Consider the following 19,474-nt stretch of genomic DNA (forward strand, 5'->3'; position numbering starts at 1 on the left):
AAAAAGATAAATTAATGTTTAAAACACTCTTTTTGGTAGTTAGTTTAACGATGGCATTTGATAAATCTGAAAAACAAAAATGCTCTTTTTAACTATTTGGAATCTAAAAAGCAAAACTTTGTCTTTCTGTTTATCAGAGCCTATGTGATATACAAAGAAAGAAGCCGTTTAATATACATCAAAAAACAATTGGCCCATGAGAGACCTCTTACCAAATCAGACATTTTATCATTTTTTAGAGGTATAGTTTCTATGTTAACACAAACAAGATAGCCTTTGGAAAGTAAGTTTTTTCAAATTTCAAACCCGATTCAGAGCTTAAAAAAAACTGATTCAGATCAATCAAACACCACCTAAGGTTCAATTTGGGATTGGGAAGAATATAAATACAAACATAAGATGGTATATAAGATTTTGTATTGACCATGTTTGTATTTGTACTTAGAATTTATTTTTAATCTGTTTTAGGTTTTACTTTAATCTACTTTATGTCTTAATTTACTTCATTGGTAATGTAATCAAACATAATAAACTAAAATTTGAAACAAAAATAGGTCAAATTTTACACTTGAATCATTTGCACTGTCATAATTTTGCATCATAATCATGAAATTTGCCATCTTATACCTCGGGCCTAGATATATTTTGTTAAAAAAGAGGAGGAGCCCGACCTGGCCCGGCCCATGAACAACTCTAGATAGTTATTTTCATATTTTGTCGTTTCAACGCCCTAGCTACGAAGAGTAACCCACTTAGCCCAGCCCGGAATATTGCCTTTTTCCAATATTGAACATAGATGATAGAACTACTTCTGAAGCTTAAAGCAGAAGACCCAATTGATGCTTTACGATTAATAAATTATTACCCAAGTAGGAGTACACGTAGAATACATGATTACCAAAATACTCTTTTAGTGCAATGTGCGATGTATTTCAATTAAAAAAAAAAAAAAACTCCTTTTCCCTACTCCAGAGCAGAGCATGCCAAGAAAAGGTAAAATTACTAGGTAGGGAATTGGTGCATATTCCAATCTCTGAATATCCATCCAAGTCTTGTCTTGAGGACTAAGACATCATCCTACTGGAACTGGAGATACTGCTCAAGTCATCAGATTGTTCTCCATGAGTGGATTTCATTTCTCTTTTTTAAGACATGGAAATCTTTAGATGTCATCAATTTACTTTGCAACAATTATGACTCCAAGGGTCTAGATAAAAAGTGGAGGGACAAAAGCATCCTCAAAAATATCATCCCCTAACCACATACATATTGTATTCAGTCAATATGCATGTACTATGGGCTGTCTCTTCTCTTGGACAAAGCAGAATATATTCCAATATATTTGTTAGAATTTTGTATTTTTAACATACAAGTGGTAAGTGGTAATCCATCAGATGCTATTTATCAAAATTCAAACCTTTTCCTGTATATATCATGTCTTTCCAGCACCATAGATATATCCTCTATATAGAATTACACAAAATTAATTCTTTCTCATATCTGCAAAATTATTTGATTAATTATTTCAACGCAACTAACCTAAAACCATGATCCCAAACACACTCCTGGGGTGCTATGTATAATTTACATGTTCTGAGATTATTCTTGATAAATACATACCTAATTAATATAATAGAACCTTTCTTTTTAAATGGGTTTATTTATTTGTTTGGAGGTGGGGGGTTAGACAATCTTCTTATTTCAGCTGCTTGGGGGACGCTGTGGTCATGTGGGGCAAGTGGCTAATCCGAATCGTCCTTGATAAACATTTGATTCACTATATGTTGATATCTATACTCAACCATGTAATCAGAGTTTTGACTTACACTAGTCATTGAAGGTTCTTAGGCCCCATTTGGTTCTTGGGAATAGGGGTTTGGAATCGGAATCGGAATGGATTATTCTAATTCCAACTGTTTGATTGGGCAGAATCAGAATTCTATTCTCAGTTTTGCTGGAATGGCATTCTCTCATTTGAGGGAATGGTCATTCTCTGCCTCTCCCTTAGGAATGTAATCCCATTCCTGTTGATTTTAAGTCCTATTCCCATTTTTATCTGAATCAAACAGATTATGGGAATGGACCATTCCGAATTCCAGAAGACTTTGATTTTGATTCCGATTCCGACTGCAAATCAAGCAGACCCTTAATTCTGCTGGTGAAAGCATAAATTTTAGACCTACTCTTCACTTGAGAGGGCTCAAGCTTTGACTGAACTGCTTTGGTGAAGCGACTGAGTGCCTAGCTGCCACTTTGAATGGGGCCTTTACACGGTGGATTCTGGCATAAAAAAAAGGTAGGCTCCACATATAAATCTGGAAAAGCCAAAATTATTCTCTCATGAGCTAAGAAAGTGGAATTCAGATCTCCTACCCACAGGTCCTTGTGGGGAGGACCAAGCTCAAGAAAGCGATGAAACTATCTTTTGTTGCCAAAGCGATTCAGCCAATGCAATTCAGTCAACACTGAACAGGGACGGAGCCGAGTTCGGCTTCAGTCAGTACAAATCCGGTTCGAGCAGTCTTTACTGTCTTGCATTAAGAATATTTTCATGTTTATGTACTTTTCATGGGGAGATATCCCCAATGTAAGGTTAGGAAAGACTGTTAAAACAGTGCGGGCACAGATTTGCCCTGATGAAAGTCGATCTCAAGCAATAGAGAGAAAGAGTTCACATCTGCACCCCACAGAGGATACCCCACATGTGCATCTCAGCTGCATTGGGAACAACTCCTGAAGTTGTCAGTGGAAAATGTTTTCAATACATAACTCGGATATGCTGTGGGGCCTTTGTGGGGCACAGAGGTGAATTCCTAGAGAGGAGCCATGGACCCTTATGGCTTAAAAATTCTCACATTTCCATTTTATATATTTTACTTATATTTTAGCCCTTATGGCTCCACCCTTGACATTCAACCCTCCCGAACTGGCTTTAAAAGAAGCTTTATTTCTAGTTTAAAGACAGTTTGGGCTTTGGGGGGTTTTCACCAAATATAGCTTATGAACTGTGTGAGCATGGCCCAATTGATTAAGTCAAAGCTATTGCCTTAAGGCCGATGAGAGGCTAAGCATTGATTGAGTTTTGTTGACCGAACTGTCTCAAAAAAGCTTCAAAAATAGCTATATTGGAAAGTTGATTAGCTCACTGATTTTTTTGTGGGGTTTACCTTAAACATCATAAACTGCTGTGATAACCCTCCCAAATGGACCTTTATAAATCCCTCCTAAATGTCGGCAGCATTTGGCTTTGCAAGGTATGAAACAGGCCGAGGGATGGCAATTTCTAATTTTCTACCCTATCCATTAGGTACTCACCCGGCCCTATTCACCTGGATTGGGCGATTTTTTTTTTTTTTTCTTTCTTTCTTTTAATGATTGAATGATGGGTTTTAGGATTCTACAAAATAGGTACGGGTAGGATATGATATTAGACTAAACCTAATCCGATCCAACCCATATATTGTTGGAAAGCATATAAGCTTTTATGTATTAGGTTTTGAATTAATAAGATTTTAAATTTTATGTGAAGAATAAGGATTTTGTATTTTCATATACCAGGAGGGTTTGTATTTTCATATATCAGGAGAGTTTGGATTTTCAATCTAATCCACTTGGAATTTTGGGGCAGGTTTAAATTGAAAATTTAGAGAGATGAATGAGATCTAAAATTTACAAAACCCTCCCCATATCCACCCCATTACCATTATCATCCCTACACAGGTCCTTTGCCCTCATAAATGGAGGGTGGAGCAGGAAACCCATGGAACCCTTGTTTGCTATCACATATTCACATCAGCTACCGCAGGAAAGATTCTCTGAAATTGTCTCGACCTTTTTGCTAAACGGGTCGTCTAAGAACTAGTCCCCATCCGACACTTCTTATAACCGTCCTATCGGTTGTCTTAGCGTTAATTAATTTTTTGATTACCAAAAAAGTGTTAATTATTTAATTCAGTATTTTCTTAACCTTTTTATTTTTAATATTATTATATCTATCGTTGGAATAATGCAACGAAGCAGAGTTGGAACTTGGAAGGTATTATTTTACTTTGAAAGCCGATCGTTATAGCAATAAAGAATGAACAGAACAGATAACTAGGATTCATTTTTTTTATTTAATGACTATTATGCCCTCGTTATCAGGCCATCCATCTACCATCTTCATCATTTCCAATCCCTAGAATTAGAATATACGTGGTTTCCCTGCATTATCTGATGTATATCTAATAATAAAATAAGAAATTGTGTCAGGCTGTCAGCCGTTGCAAAGCCCGTTTACACCTAACGTTATGACAGTTAAGAGCTATACTGCTAAAGCTATTTCACCTTGGTCTTTAGTTTAATCGACGGTTAACAAAAGCCCAGCTACTTGTTTTTCTTCTCCTTTACAGCCACAAACCAGCTCTCTAATTGTAAAGTGGATCCTCTAGTCCACATGAAGCATGAGAAAAGAGCATAGTGATAGCATTGGATATTTGGATTCTAGGAGCAAAATTCTCTTGAACCACCTACATTAGTTTGTCGACTTTGGTTGGTGTAGGGCAAGGGCTGTTAGTGCCTGGTTAGCTCCTCGGATGCTGGGCTTGTCCCGTTAACAGTGTGCATTGGGCCCATTGTTTTAATATTCATCTGGGCCTAGTTCAGTAGTTCTTGATGTGCAGCTACAAATCTTAGTGCAGGTTATCAGGTTGGAATTTGACCCATTGACAGACCTAGGCCCAGTTATTACTTGATGATGTTTCCGTTTCAGCTCAGATTGGGACATTTAGGCAAAATTTGTTAAAACCTTTCCCTCGACTTTCTGTTCTTCTTTCATTTTCTATCATCCAAACACAGCCTAAACACAGGGTTAATTCACTAATTCAGATGCCCCTTATCTTAAGGGTCTGTGCCATCCCTTATAATAGGTGAAAATAGAAAGGAATATGTGTTGGGGATTTCTAATAGACACATTTAAAATATAGGGGGTGCTCTTGAATTTTTATTTTTCTTTTTTGTTTTCATTTGTTTCTTTAAATTTCCACAGTAAAAAAAAAAAAAAAACATTCTTGAACTGTGTTTTTGTTTTGATAAGTAAAAGCTAGTTTTGTTTCAGAACACAACTCTTGTTTGTGGATCATCAAAGTCATGGTCTTTAATACAAAATCAAATTTTGGAGTGCAGATATTTTATGGTTTATGAAAGATGATGAGAGATCATTATATGAATTATGAAACATGATTTTCAAACCAGAAATTCAAGTTTTTTTTGTTTCAGTTTTGGAAACAAAAAAAAAACATATATGAAGCCGAGAACCATGTTTTTGTTTTAAGAACAATTTTGTTTTCAAAACAGATGGTTTTAATTTGTTTTTGAAGCTTGCAGAAGAAAAACAATTCACATTGAAGAACACCCCCTTAGAGAGGTTGAGTTTTTCTTCTGAAATGTGTTCTTCCATTCATTACATCCAAACAATTCAAATAAAAAGCAGTAAACCCGATGTCTATAAGAGAAAAAAAAAAAAAAGAACAAGTTCTAATTAAAAAACCAAAAAAATGGAAAATCTCTTAAAAACATCATAAGAAATTAACAATGGCTCAAACATAGAGCTCCAAAGCAGTTGAATCTCGTAAGAGCAGAAAACTAAGTAGGTTAAAGCATGAAAAAGAAGATTTGTAGAGAACTATAGGACAGAATGGTGTGATTATAAACATCAAACTAGGGTGTCGACCATTTTGCTATTATACCTTGCTTCTCTCTTTATAAACTTCAAAAAACATTTCAGACCACTAGCTATTTAGACAGCTCACATTTCTTAGGGTTCACCTCATCTCTTTCTTATACATTTTTCATCTTATTTTTGTTCTGTTAGGAATATATACCTTCTTTCTTGCCTTCTGTCTCTTATTAACAAAGAAAATCTAAGAAGCTTTTTTATTATTTTATTTCCTTTTCCAACCAAACCAATAGTGCAAACTACATGAGTCCAACAGAAGCCCACCAAGAAAACTCAATGTAGGTCAGTGGCATTGGGCCGAGCTTGACCTTACCTGGGATTAAGGCCTTGAGCAATGGTCCAATTTGTAGCCACCAGAATAAAATCTTATGAATCTTGTATGGGAGTTGTTGCAAGCCCAAATTCTTTTTCCATGGCAATCTGTAGTTCCATGTTAAGGTGAAATTATCATATGGATTTTCAAAATTGAACTAACTAATTCATTTACTCGATCTTAGAGAATATGGTAATTATAAAGAATTTTTTTACTCTTTCGAGTAATTTCAAAATCCTTACTCGAAAGCTTTGGCCCTTTTTTGACGGGTTCATGGATTTATTAGTTAGCCACGTGTCAAGACTCTGACCATATTATCTCCAGAGTCCAGACCTAAACCTGTGAAATTGTTGGACCTAATTACCCACTAACTGGATCTAGAGTTGGATCCTGTTCTCAATGGATCATAAATGCATGGACTCGAGTTAGTTCCAATTATAATCAGGTCCAATATTTGTGGACTCAGGCCCAGTTTTTTAGTTTTTTTTTTTGATAAAATTCAGGCCCAGTTAATTTGGCGCCGGGGATGCTAAGTATAAAGAGTATTCTGATGATCGTGTTTCCATTGCCGCTATAAATATCTTATATCTCGGCTCTTCATGCTACTTGGGGATTAACGTAAATATAGGAATTAAAACGGTGGAAGGGGTTTGGTTTATTTACATACGAATTAACGTAAACATCACCGCAACGTTAGGGTTAGGGAGGGCTCTCAAGTAACATAAACAACTTACTATTTAAAACATAAACATCTCCTCTCCACGAAATCATCACAATGTCCCACAATCAACTTTCCATTTAGTACCCTTTGGGCGGAGCCAAGTATATTGGTGGGCCCCTTGCCCCTTCCCCAAACTTTTTATTAAAATCATGATTACGTAGTGGAGGTTGGGTTAAAAATATAATAAAGTAGGTTTTTTGTCCTCCCAAAATTTAAACTAAAATTGTAAATGATCACTCTCCAAGACTCCTCCAACTCCCAAAATTAAAAAATATATTTATTTATTTTTTATAAAAAAATCAAACTTTCTCAGACCAATTTTCTCCAAACCCTACTTTTCCTCTTTATCTCATTCTTTTGTTTAAATTGGCCCCCTCAAAAGAAAACTTCTAGCTCCGCCACTTCCCTTTTGCATGCTTAACTTGAAATCACTTGTGGAATCGATCTCCAATCCTAACAACTTTAAGGCTTCTGACGTCAATTGGCTCCTCCATCACTATCCCAACTAAGAAAATAAATCCAGAAGTTTAAATTCAATGTTATGTAAAGAACATATTTGAGCAAAGTGAGTGCCCTTATTATTTGTGAATGAAAGCAAAGAAACAGACCAAATTCATTGCAGAAGTCTAGTTAGAGAGCAACATAGAAAATGAGGAGTATGATTTAAATTGCTAATAGGGATCTTAAAGAACAAAATTGGGTTTGTAAAAAAAAAATCATATATAATGTCACATCTTAACAGATTTTCATGAATTATTAAGGGAGAAGAGGTTTTTGTCCCATATGATTTCACTTAATATGGGAGATCTTAGCGTCCAATTGTTTTGCAGTGGAATCAGAAGCGGAATGGGAATTGGAATGGTCTATTCCCATATTCTGTTTGATGAACGAATGGGAATAATATTTGAAATTAGTATTTTAGTAGGAATGGGATTTTATTCCCATGGAAGGGGCAGGGAATGCCATTCTCTCAAATAGGAAAAATATCATTTTAGTAGGAATATGAATGAGATTTCGATTCTGCTTAATCAAATAGTTGGAATTAAAATAGCCCAATCCGATTTCGATATCATTCCAAACCCTTATACCCAAACGAGGCCCTAGTCAAATTTGTATAAAAAGGATATTTTAGTATTTATAAAAAAAAAAAAAAAAATCAAGGGAGGATATTTTCTGGTTCAAGCATGAATTATTTTATATTTCTAGTATCCAATAGAATGGGAGGGCAGCGTTATTTACTTCATGTAAGAGAAATGCTAGCTCCTGCAGCAGTACGAGTTTGCGTTCTCTTCTTGGGGAATCAAGGGAGGGATAAGTGCATGATATACCACAATTCACAAATCCAGAATATGAGAATATCGTGACCGTGTCATTCCATTCCAGTAGGTCCCTCACACGATGTTCCAATTTTAACGTAACGTAAGATGCATCGAGATGCCAGATACCCTCTGGGCGTCTGGAGCTGTCTCGTTTCGATGGAATCTTTTTACGTGCAGTGCTGCAGGAATAAACAGGTGGCCATTCCAAGTTTCCAACCTTCAAATGTACTGAAACTAACCGACAACTGTCTCCAGCTCATCTTCTCAGGTTACGTGGCAGCATAAGACCACTTTGAGCCCCACAGATACAGTGTTAATAAATAATAAATCAATGGCGTAGATGCGTCGGAGCAAACAAGAGCAAACAGTGTTAATGAATAATAAATCAATGGAGTCTGGACAAATAGACAATTTTATTGAGAGTGGAGATAATATACTGGATCTATAGTTTGAACCCTAGACGATTCCAATCGAGCTGTTGGGGTGTCAGTAGTCACAATCAACTCTGCCATAAGATGCCAAACTTTCGATTTGGAGGTACAATAACTAGCGTACTACAAGACAGCATTGACTGATACTCCTTAGGAAGGAAGGTAGTCAACATGATCCTTGAAATGAAAGTTAACGGTGATCCCCTGCACAAGCAAATCCTACCGCCAGTCATCTCATTTAAACGTGGAGTCATGTTTTTCTGCCAACTCTTTCTCTCTGTCTGTCTCGTTACGAGACTCTCGTATAGTCGTATATATCTCTTGTTCTCCTGCATATTTTCGTCGTTCTCGAATCTCGCTCTAGAAAACTGGAACTGTCGAAGTGGAGGGTGTGGACTGTGGAGGGTCCAGTCTTAATAAAGGACGTGAGAATACAGGATTTTACGACAAAGGATTTGAGGTAAACAGTGCAGAGCTACTTGCTTTTCTTTCATCTCACTGACTGGTCACTGCTCTTCATTTTCTTTCTTGTTCCACCGCTTTCCTCCATCTCACTGCTTCTCTCTTATCCTATAAGATTCTGCACCTTGTTTCATTTTCGCCTATACATTTTTTTTGCCTATATTTCATCTTGGCATTAAATTTTGGATGGCAATGTTCTTATGTTAGCAATCCATCTTCTTTTCACATTTTTGGGAAAAGAGAGAACACATGAAAACTGTCAATCAATTTTATGCCCTATTTGGAAGTTATGTAGAGGTGGAAACTGTCAACCATGTGCACAAATTATCTTGGAAGACCAGAATTAAAGGTCTTCTAGTTGCTTCAGATGTGAAGAAGACAGCAGAGTTTACTTGGGGGTTAATGATGACAATCAATTTATTTACTACATCTTTCTACTTGTAACCACACTTTCTGTTCTAAAATGACCTGATGACCTTAATTTTAAACATTAGAAAGGCTACCATTTAACTTATGAATCCAAGATCATGTCATTTCCTTGCCATTTGACATAATTATGGCTATGATGCAGAGAGCTACAAGAGTTTTTTTTTTGTATTTAAATTATTAATTAAATAGGTTTTACTTTAGCTAGAATTCATAGTTTCAGATTCCTTGGAACATTGGTATAGAATTTTTTAAAGCCTTGTCATTTGATGTCCATACTTGATCTTGAAGGAGAAGATACAGTTCATCTCCCAATTTGAATGTCTAGAGAGCTTTAGTTTTTTAAAGCTATTCAACCGAGCATGTCACCTTTCCAATATCTCTCAGTTGCCTATCTCCTTTCCCTGGCTTTCAGACTTTAGAGTATAGATTAGCTTACCAGCACCTAAAGGGAAGCCCAGTGCACCAGGCTCCGGCCAATGTGGGGTATGGGGAGGGACAGAACGCAACCTTACCCCTGCACATACAGAGAAGCTATTTCCAAGATTTGAACCCTGGTCACCCAGGTCACACTGGAGCAAGAGCAATCCAACCATTGCGCCAAGGCCCACCCTCCTGACACCCCTAATTTCCTTAATTAAATTATCTCCATTCCTCTTCAACTTCATCCCTCTAGCAGAGAAAGCCAGAAGACCAATAGAAGCCTATACACATAAATGCAAACCAGTTATTCATTGAAAAGGGCTTTACAAACATAGGACCGCTATATTGATTTAAAAAAAAAAATAAAAACATAGGACCGCTATATTGATAAAAAAAAAAAAAAAAACAGAGGACCGCTATACAGTCTGATGGAGGACTTGTATTTCTCTATGGGATTGTTGAGTGCAAATCCTTTTAGGAATATGAAATTCATTTGACTTCTATTTGGTGCCATTTGGGTCTAAAGGGATTCATTTGCAAATATGAGACTGGAATTATAGAGTATGATTGGTATTAATGGTTCAACTAGATTCAAGGATCTACTTAGAAGACTTTTTTATAAGAATTGAAAATGCTCAAATCATTGTCTCCCATAATTTTGGAAAGTTGGAATTTCAACCAAATAAATGTAACAGTGGCCCATCCTAACTTTTAATAATTGTGTTTTCTATCAAATTAATATCTTATTTTAAGTATGATAAGAAGCATTGACACCTTAAAGGATTGACTGATTACTTGAAATAATACCATTTATCGTTTTTATCAATAATAGCATCATTTATCTTGGATCCGAAGGTTCTATGAAGTCTTGAATTTTGATTGATGTGAGACCTTGAAGACAATTTTGTGGGTCATTCCTTCCTTATAATGCGACAAATGGCTCTTACAATTGGAAGTTCCAGTGAAGCCATGATATCCGCATACCTATACAAGGGTGGTGTATCATGTTGGATACTTCAATTTTTAGTGTAAATTTCACATCTGATACCATACCCAGCTATCTGCTTCCCGTATCTGGGTAAAATAGCAGTGAAGAGATAGGGAAGAAAATAGCAAAATAATAAGGGAAAAGATGTAAAAGAAACCCGTGACTTGACATATGTTCTTTACTTCAAACAATATTGGAAATATGCAACTCTTATCCCCCCATAAGAAGACTTGGGATGAATGAAACAGAAGTGCCAAGAGGGGCTCTCTGAGAACATAACTAATATGCTGGACTCCAGAAGATTCATTTACGCACATTTAAATATTCTTTCTTACATCTTGAAGCCACTAAATAAACCTTTCTTACATCAAGGATGGCGGTATAGTTGTTGCATGACATTGGAATAATTTAATGAGAAATACTTTTCTATTCAAACAGGGCACACTTATTTCCTTGTAATTATTACCTATCAAGGAGAGCCATGACCTCAAGGAGCTCTTTTGTTTACTTGCACATGCTCACCTTTGATCCTTGTGGATGTACTAATTCCATTCTGTCTTTTAGAAACAGATTTTAGTTTAATTCAGTTTCAGTGGGATTCAAATGATTTTTGCCTTTATTCAAATAGTAAACCAGCTTATGGCTTCTTCTTCTTCTTCTTTTGTCTACTGCAAATCATATTTTGGTGCAGTAAACTTGTTTGATATTATGTCTGTGTTCTATCCAGGAGAGAATGAGGGAGGTCCAGCTCAATCCCGCACATACTGTAAAATCCCATGGATTCTCACTCGTAAAATTCCACAAGCATGACTGGCTTATATTGTTTCTTCTTGGGGCTTTGGAGTTAACTTTCTATGTCATAAATCCATTTCACCGCTTTGTGGGGAAGGATATGATGGATGACCTCAAATATCCCCTGAAAGACACCACTATCCCCTTTTGGTCTGTTCCTGTAAGTCTATCTGTATCCTTTAGGACATTATATTGTGTAAACCGAATAGTCTACATCTACACTGAACTGCAGATACATTTTAACTTTTAGGCACCCAGAATTTATGGGCTTTCTTTTCTGTTGATGACCAGATGTTTGCAGTGTTGTTGCCCATTGTCATATTTACTGCTTTCTATTTTCATAGAAGAGATGTTTATGATCTGCACAATAGCATACTAGGTACCATATTTCCCAACTTCGTTATTACTAATAAGCATCTTTTTAACATAACTACATAACTACATAACCATTCATTATGGTTGATCTGATGTTGCAAACTATCTGCAAGAGCAGGGATATTATTCTCTGTACTGATAACGGGAGTTATTACGGATGCATTAAAAGATGCAGTTGGTCGGCCTCGACCGGACTTCTTTTGGCGTTGCTTTCCTGATGGAAAGGATGTATGTTTCTATAACCTCCAAATTCTTTATAGTTGGTGCGGTTAATCCTTTTTACATGTTTCTTTGCAGTAGGCTTTATTTTACCTCACATTCTGAATACTTGATAAGAGAATTTCTTGGACTTTGATTTTCTTAGGTATATGATCATTTGGGAAATGTGATATGTCATGGAAAGTCAAATCTCATAAAGGATGGTTACAAGAGCTTTCCTAGTGGTCATACTTCATGTAAGCATTATTATATTTCAAAGTGACAAAGTTATATATCAAACATTATAAGGGTACTTTTGAATAAAGGATGATTACAAGAGCTTTCCTAGGGTATGTTTGGTACCATGGCCATTTCTCAGTCAATGTTTGAACCTGAATTTTGTCTTGGAAAATGTAAAAGTAAGTGGTGTTGTGTACATACTACATAACCCAGTAAACATTTTTTTATTATTATTTAAGACAGCTAGGCACCACATAGGACCAAAAAGGTGAAAATGTTTCTTCAAAGCAAGAAATATCATTATGGTGTTTTCTCCAAAAGTTACTTTCACATAACCCAATGCAAGAAAAGTACAATCAGTTTACTTGAAACAGTTTGACCAAACAATAAGTTAGTTGGGTAAAATCAAAACGCCTATATGGCACTAATTTGGCAATGTTTCTTTGAGAAACAACAACGTAACCAAACATATACCTAGTGGTCATACTTCATGTAAGCATTATTATACTTCAACTTATACATGTTTAGCCACTTAGCTTTATAGATTAAACTTTCATGGGGACAAAATCATATATCAAGCATTATAAGGATTCTTTTGAATCTAATGATACAACATTAAGTATTTTTAGCCCATAATGCTGATGCCTTTTCTTCAAATTTTCAAATTTCTAGAGCACAATTGTAAAGCCAGTAATGCTGTATGGATCAAAGTGTTGGGAAGTCAAGAAAACAACATGTCCAAAAAAATGAATGTAGCAGAAATGTAAATGCTAAGATGGATGAGTGGAAAATCTAGAAATGATAGGATATGAAACAGAGTCACTGGAAGGAATCTAGGAGTAGCTCCAGCCTCCAATATTGAGAAAATGAGAGAAAGTAGATTAAGATGGTCTTGTCACGTGCATAGAAGACCATTTACAACATCGTAGGAAGAAGCTATCTGTTGCAAGTTGGAGGGACTAGAAGGACTAGGGGCAAACCAAGAAGGATATGGGTTGAAGTAGTAAGAAATGATTAAAGTGCTCATAATTTAACAATGGATATGGCACTAATCCAAACAGAACAGCAAAACAGGATAGTTTCCGACCCCATATAAGGAACAAGTCTTGTCAACTATTCATTTCTTTGTATTATATTAATTACTGAACAACTAGAATAAACTTCTGAATAAAGAAAGACAAATGCTTGTTCCTTGTTAACATATCCTTGCACATCATGTCATCATTCATCTTTATCCCCCTCCCCCCCATTGTAAGTACAGCTTTCAAAGGCTTCAAATTCCTTTTCCAGGGTCCTTTGCAGGTCTTGGTTTCCTATCATTGTACTTGTCAGGCAAGATGAAAGCATTTGACCGTAGGGGGCATGCAGCAAAACTATGTATTGTTTTGCTTCCTCTTCTTGTGGCTTTTCTTGTTGGCGTTTCTGTGGCGGATGACTATATGCACCACTGGCAGGACATTTTTGCCGGAGGTCTTCTAGGTTCGTGATGGTACTGATTTTTATTTAGTTTTGGGCTGTCTATCCAGAAATCCCCAACAATGGATTTCAGTGCTTAACCTTACAACCTTTTATATGCTGCATCTTTGCAGGCCTCTTAGTGGCAACAATTTGCTACTTGCAATACTTTCCACCCCCACATAATACCTATGGTAACACTTTGAAATATTAAATTCAATGATTGTTTTGGTATTTATTTATATTTACTCGGAATAGCTACTTACTTTCACGAATTGATTCATTTATGTGATGCAGATTTGTTCATATACTCTTCTTTTCTAGAACCAATATAAATTATCATTCTATACATGTTTTTTCCTCTTAAAATATATGATATGATCTAGAAACTAGCTTAGGTCAATTGTTACTTTATGTGGTGAATACAAGTTATAGAGGCATGCTATGATGAGGGTGTCCTCATCATACCAGCACTGTGGTGCCATCTGATAGATCCCACTCTAAACAATAGTTAGACAAAAATCAGCACAATCAAATGATTCCAATTATATGTATTTGTTTAGAGAGTTATATTTATATCTAAGGTCAAATAAGCTACCAGTAGAATTTAGAAAATGATTCACAGATGAAATGGCTGCAACTTTTCCTATCTTTCTGATTTTTAGAATGGTGTTTTTTCATGTGCAACCTACTTAATGCTAGGTCCAGATCCTCTATACATGGGACACATGGTGATTGTAGAGCTGAAGCCTCATTGAAGTTATGATGAGAGTAGTGTTATTTATTGTAGCTGACTCTAAGTTATGATTGGAATTTGGAAATTATTTTGAACTCAAAGAAAGCAACTTTTAAAGAATTTCTAGCATCTTACTTTCCTAATCTGGGAAAATGAAATTTTCCATGTTTCCTCTTAAATTTTAGGTTTTGTGTTTAGGCTTGGACCAGGCCTGAGCCCGCATCAGGACCAAGCCTGAGCCTAATACTTCAAGCCTGGCCTAGCCCACACATATTTAAATATGTATTTTATACATAATTTCTATATATGTATTTATGTTATATTATGCTATTGTAAGTATAAATTTTAATTTTCTCTGGGCCCACCTCTTCATTTTTGTTTTTTCTTTCTTTCCCTTCCTCTCTCTCCTTCATATCCCTATCCCCTCCCCCTCCTAATTCCTAATCAATCTCCCAAAATCTCTCTCCCGAGACTGGGAGATAAATTAGGAATTAGGAGGGGAGGGGAAGGGGATACAAATACAAATATGTACAATGCAAATACAAGGTTTTATACAGAAAAGAACGATTGATTATTTTAGGACAATGAATAAGATTCTTGTTCATCCGTTTTCTAATTGGAAAAGCAGTTTTATTAGGATATCACAATCAAGCACTTCATACGACATGTTGATGATGCTCCAATCTGAATTCAAATAAAAGCTGTTGGAAGTGAGTAATGCTACAGAAGTGACTTTGATAGCTGTTGAGACTTACACATCCAATAATGTATAAAATTTTGATTTTCCAATTTTTTTACTTTATATTTCTTATGTTATGTCCTTTGGGCTCAGTTTGGAAAGAGGACAAATAGAAATATGTACAGTACAAAATCTTGTATACTTTCTGTATAAAAAATTAGGATAGAGTTTCATAGTACTCTTTTGTCAGTTGAAGCATTTATGCAAGTAATTAGTGTAAAGTTGGTTGGAACCTAATTAGCAAGTACTTAGAAATATTGGATTAATATTGTCTATTGCTTATTCCGTACAAGTCCTGATAGAAGTTCAAAGATCCTACAAGTTTCTGTTCACTTATGCTCTTAGTTGTTTGCATTGCAGGTTCTAGGTCTTATGCATACTTGGGGGTGTTGGAGGCAGCAAAAGCCAGTGAACAACCAACTGATATAGTGAACACAGTAAATGTAGATGTTATGGAGGTACAGACTGTGAACCAACAAGTTGAACAAAACAACATTGAACTTAAAGTATTATCTGAAACAAATGATTCTATCAAGATATTGGATGAACTGGAATCTGGGAGGAGGTAAGTTTGTACATCTTGTAAATTGTAATTTATTCAGTCCTTATCCTGCTCAGTGTGTTGTAAGTTGTAACTATACCAGTCTCCTGTAAATGTTGTGTCAATTTCCCTTTTCAGTTAAACCTCTTTTCAGAAAAAAAAAAGAAAAGAAAAAAGTATGAATAGTCCTTGGCTGTAAAAGAATATACTGTGCATCAGTGAATTGCATAAAAATGTGATTGCCTTTTGTGAATCAAAATACAATTTGGAATGCCATGTTTAACAATTAGTCGGATGAACTAATAAGAGCTGGCAAGTAAATGTTTCCGTATTGGCTTCCCAAGTTTATTTTGGTTTTACTTTTGGAATTGGCGGAAATTGATCCTCCTAAAATTTAAACAGCTATGACTTCAATGCCGGCATGTGTTCTGGGTTTAAGCCTTGATAGTCTACTGTCAATTTAGCGCATGCATATCTTACTAGAATGAACAAGGTAAAACCACAAGTTTCCATTATCATTATCTTCGTCCATAATCTTATATATATCTATTAATACGAAATGGATGCTCTCTGCATCCAGGAAATGGAATCTACTCATGCGAGTAGATCCCGCGTGAGAATAATTATTACAGTAATTTAATAATTTAATTATTATTACTGATTAATAACTACTGTTATTATAAATATTGTTAATAATTAGATATTTACTTTAATTTTACTTTAAATTAAAATTATAAATACTGTTATTAATAAATACTGTTAATAAATTTAGTAATTATTGTAATATTAAAAATAATTTAAAATGTTATTAAAAGTATTGTTATTGATTATTTAATAAAATATTATAATTACTGACTATTTCTGAAAAATACTGTTAATTTAATTTAATTTTGGTAATTATTAATTTAATGAATATTGTATAAATCCTATTCATAAATTTAATAATTACTGTTATATTAAAAATAACTAAATAATCTTATTAAAACTATCATTAATGATTATTTAATTATATAGTATAATTACTTACTATTATTGATAAATGTTGTTAATAACGTTTTGACAACCGACGGTTCGATCATTTGGTTCGAATGGATGGCCCGTTCTGACAATAAAAATTACAAGCAAAAAATTACGGAACCGTTTTGACCATCGATTTTTGGGTCGACGATTTGATCATCCAATTCGAACGGATAGTCCGTTCTAACAATAAAAATTATAGGCAAAAGATTAAGTCTATTAAGTAGTATCATACGTATTATGTCATTCGAGCGTGTGACTCATACGACCCAAAAAACGGAACCGTTTTAGCCACTGATTTTTGGGTCAACGGTTCAATCATTTGGTTCGTAAGGACGGTTCGTTCTAACAACAAAAAATTACAAGCAAAAAAATTATGGAATCATTCTAGACACCGGTTTTCAAGTTGACGGTTCGAACGGACGACCCATTCTAACAACAAAAATTATAAGCAAAAAATTGAGTGTGTGAGGTTCATTAAGCAGTATCATATACGTCATGTTATTCGAGCGCGTGACTCATACGACCCAAAAATGGAACCGTTCTGGCCACTGGTTTTCAGGTCGATGGTTCGATCATTCAGGTTGAATGAACGGCTTGTTCTAACAACAAAAATTAAAAAAAAATAAAAAAACGGCCAAGAACCAATGAATAGGTCAACAGGTTGATGGTTCGACCACTCGGGTCAATGGGTCGTTGATCAATTCAACGGTTTTTGGCCAGGGACCAAGATTGGGTAAATAGAACTGGTTGCTTAGACGGTTCCCAATTAAAAAAAAAAAATAGATGACCCGTTCTAACAACAAAAATTACAGGCAAAAAATTGAGTGTGTGAGGTCCATTAAGCATTAGCATACATGTTATGTCATTCGAGCATATGACTCATACGACCTGAAAACGGAACCATCCTAGCCACCAGTTTTCGGATCAACAGTTCGACTGTTTGGTTCAAACGGATGGCTCATTCTAATAACAAAAATTAAAAAAAATGATAAAAAACCATTGAATGGGTCAATGGTTCGACCGCCTGGTCAATGAATTGTTGACCAATTCAACGATTTTTGGCAGGGACCGAGATTAGGATAAAACGGATCCGATTGCCTGGATGGTTCCCAATTAAAAAAAATAAAAAATGTCCAAAAACCATTGAATGGATTAATGGCTTGATGGTTCGATTGCTCGAATCAATGAATCGTTGACCGATTCAACGGTTTTTGGCTAGGGACCGGGTCAATGGATCGATGGTTCCATTCCAGCCCCTACGAAGCAAGAGTCCTCCGCTAGTATAATATTATTATGATGGCTATTGTTATGGCTTAGTTCACGCAGAGATGATGCCGCTCTACTCCTTTACATAATTTGATTCGACGGATCCTTGAAAAGGCCAACTGAATTCAAATTGAAATGAGGAAAAATCTATGATGTCAAAAATATATGATATGTTTTAAAAATTGAGTGGAGGCCAAACCATTTTTGCCTCCGGGTCGCAAGTCACCGGTTTGACTGGCTGGGTCGGTTCAGACCGTGTCATGTCAGCATATATATGTGTATATATATATATTAGATATGTGATATGTATTATTTTATATTTAATTTATGTTTTTGAATTTTTATTGATAAAAATATAAAAAATGCAAGTTGAGGCCAAAAGGGGTTTTTACGCAAAACAGTGGGGCAAGGTGCCTACAACACCTTGGAATGCATAGGTTTCAAAAAGTTACCCAAAATAAAAAAAAAAAACCAATCAGGCATCGGAGTGCAATGTTATGGCCTCCGAAAGTTTGTATACATTGAGTGTACAACCTGCACACTAGGTCGAATGAGTTAATGGTCGAACCGTCTGGGTCAAATGATTCTTGACCAAGTCAATGGTTTTTTACCGTCTGACGGGTCTTGATTGAATTGAACTTGGAATCATTAATCGGATAACGGTTTGAACGGTTCAATCAGTCAAGTCAAATCGATTAACGGTTCAAACAGTTCAACCAACCAAGTCAACAACGGGTTGAAAAACATTGATCGGAAGGTTATGACTAATTAAAACCCGGTGAATTTTGATGAAAACTCCGCTTGATTAGTTACCACTTTTATGATGCCGGCCTGTTGTTCGTTGGGTGTGGTGTTTCAATCGGGTCGGTTAAAGTTTTTCTTCTGCCCTTCTCAGTCTTGGACATAGATAACTGAAACTCTTTTCTTCGGCCAAAGATAGTCCTGGTTGAAACAGAGCAAACACCATTAATAAGTACTATAACTTACTACGGCATGCCTTTGACGAAGCCAACCTAGTCCATATATCTATTAATCTATACTACAAACTCTAGAAACGAATATTAGAATGCAGAATATATGGTTTGGCTTATATAATGTGAATATATTGTATTATTAGATTGAACAATCTTTCTCATTAAATCCCAATACACTCAAACTTGCTCCATTTCCATGCACAAGCCAAAAGATACATAGAAGAGAATAAAATGGATTGGTCATATGGGCTCCCCCTCGGGGGCACTTGACAGCCCACCACATATCTCAATAAAATTTTCCTAGTTGGAGTCATGGAAAGGGGTACAAATGGATTGGCA

The 19,474-nt window shown here is 35.6% G+C and overlaps 1 protein-coding gene across 1 annotated transcript; it reads left to right on the forward strand.

The window, feature by feature from the left end:
- Positions 1–8,775: 8,775 nt before the first annotated feature.
- LOC104606652 (lipid phosphate phosphatase 2-like) lies at positions 8,776–16,218 on the forward strand. Its single transcript, XM_010272342.3, has 8 exons — positions 8,776–8,960; positions 11,527–11,751; positions 11,883–11,970; positions 12,085–12,194; positions 12,331–12,421; positions 13,695–13,883; positions 13,994–14,053; positions 15,695–16,218. The coding sequence occupies exons 2-8, from the start codon at positions 11,533–11,535 to the stop codon at positions 15,901–15,903; spliced, it is 966 nt and encodes a 321-aa protein (XP_010270644.1). The 5' UTR covers positions 8,776–8,960; positions 11,527–11,532; the 3' UTR covers positions 15,904–16,218.
- Positions 16,219–19,474: the final 3,256 nt, after the last annotated feature.

Source organism: Nelumbo nucifera, chromosome 3, assembly GCF_055504915.1.
Source record: "Nelumbo nucifera cultivar China Antique chromosome 3, China Antique-T2T, whole genome shotgun sequence".
Classification (NCBI taxonomy): Eukaryota; Viridiplantae; Streptophyta; class Magnoliopsida; order Proteales; family Nelumbonaceae; genus Nelumbo; species Nelumbo nucifera.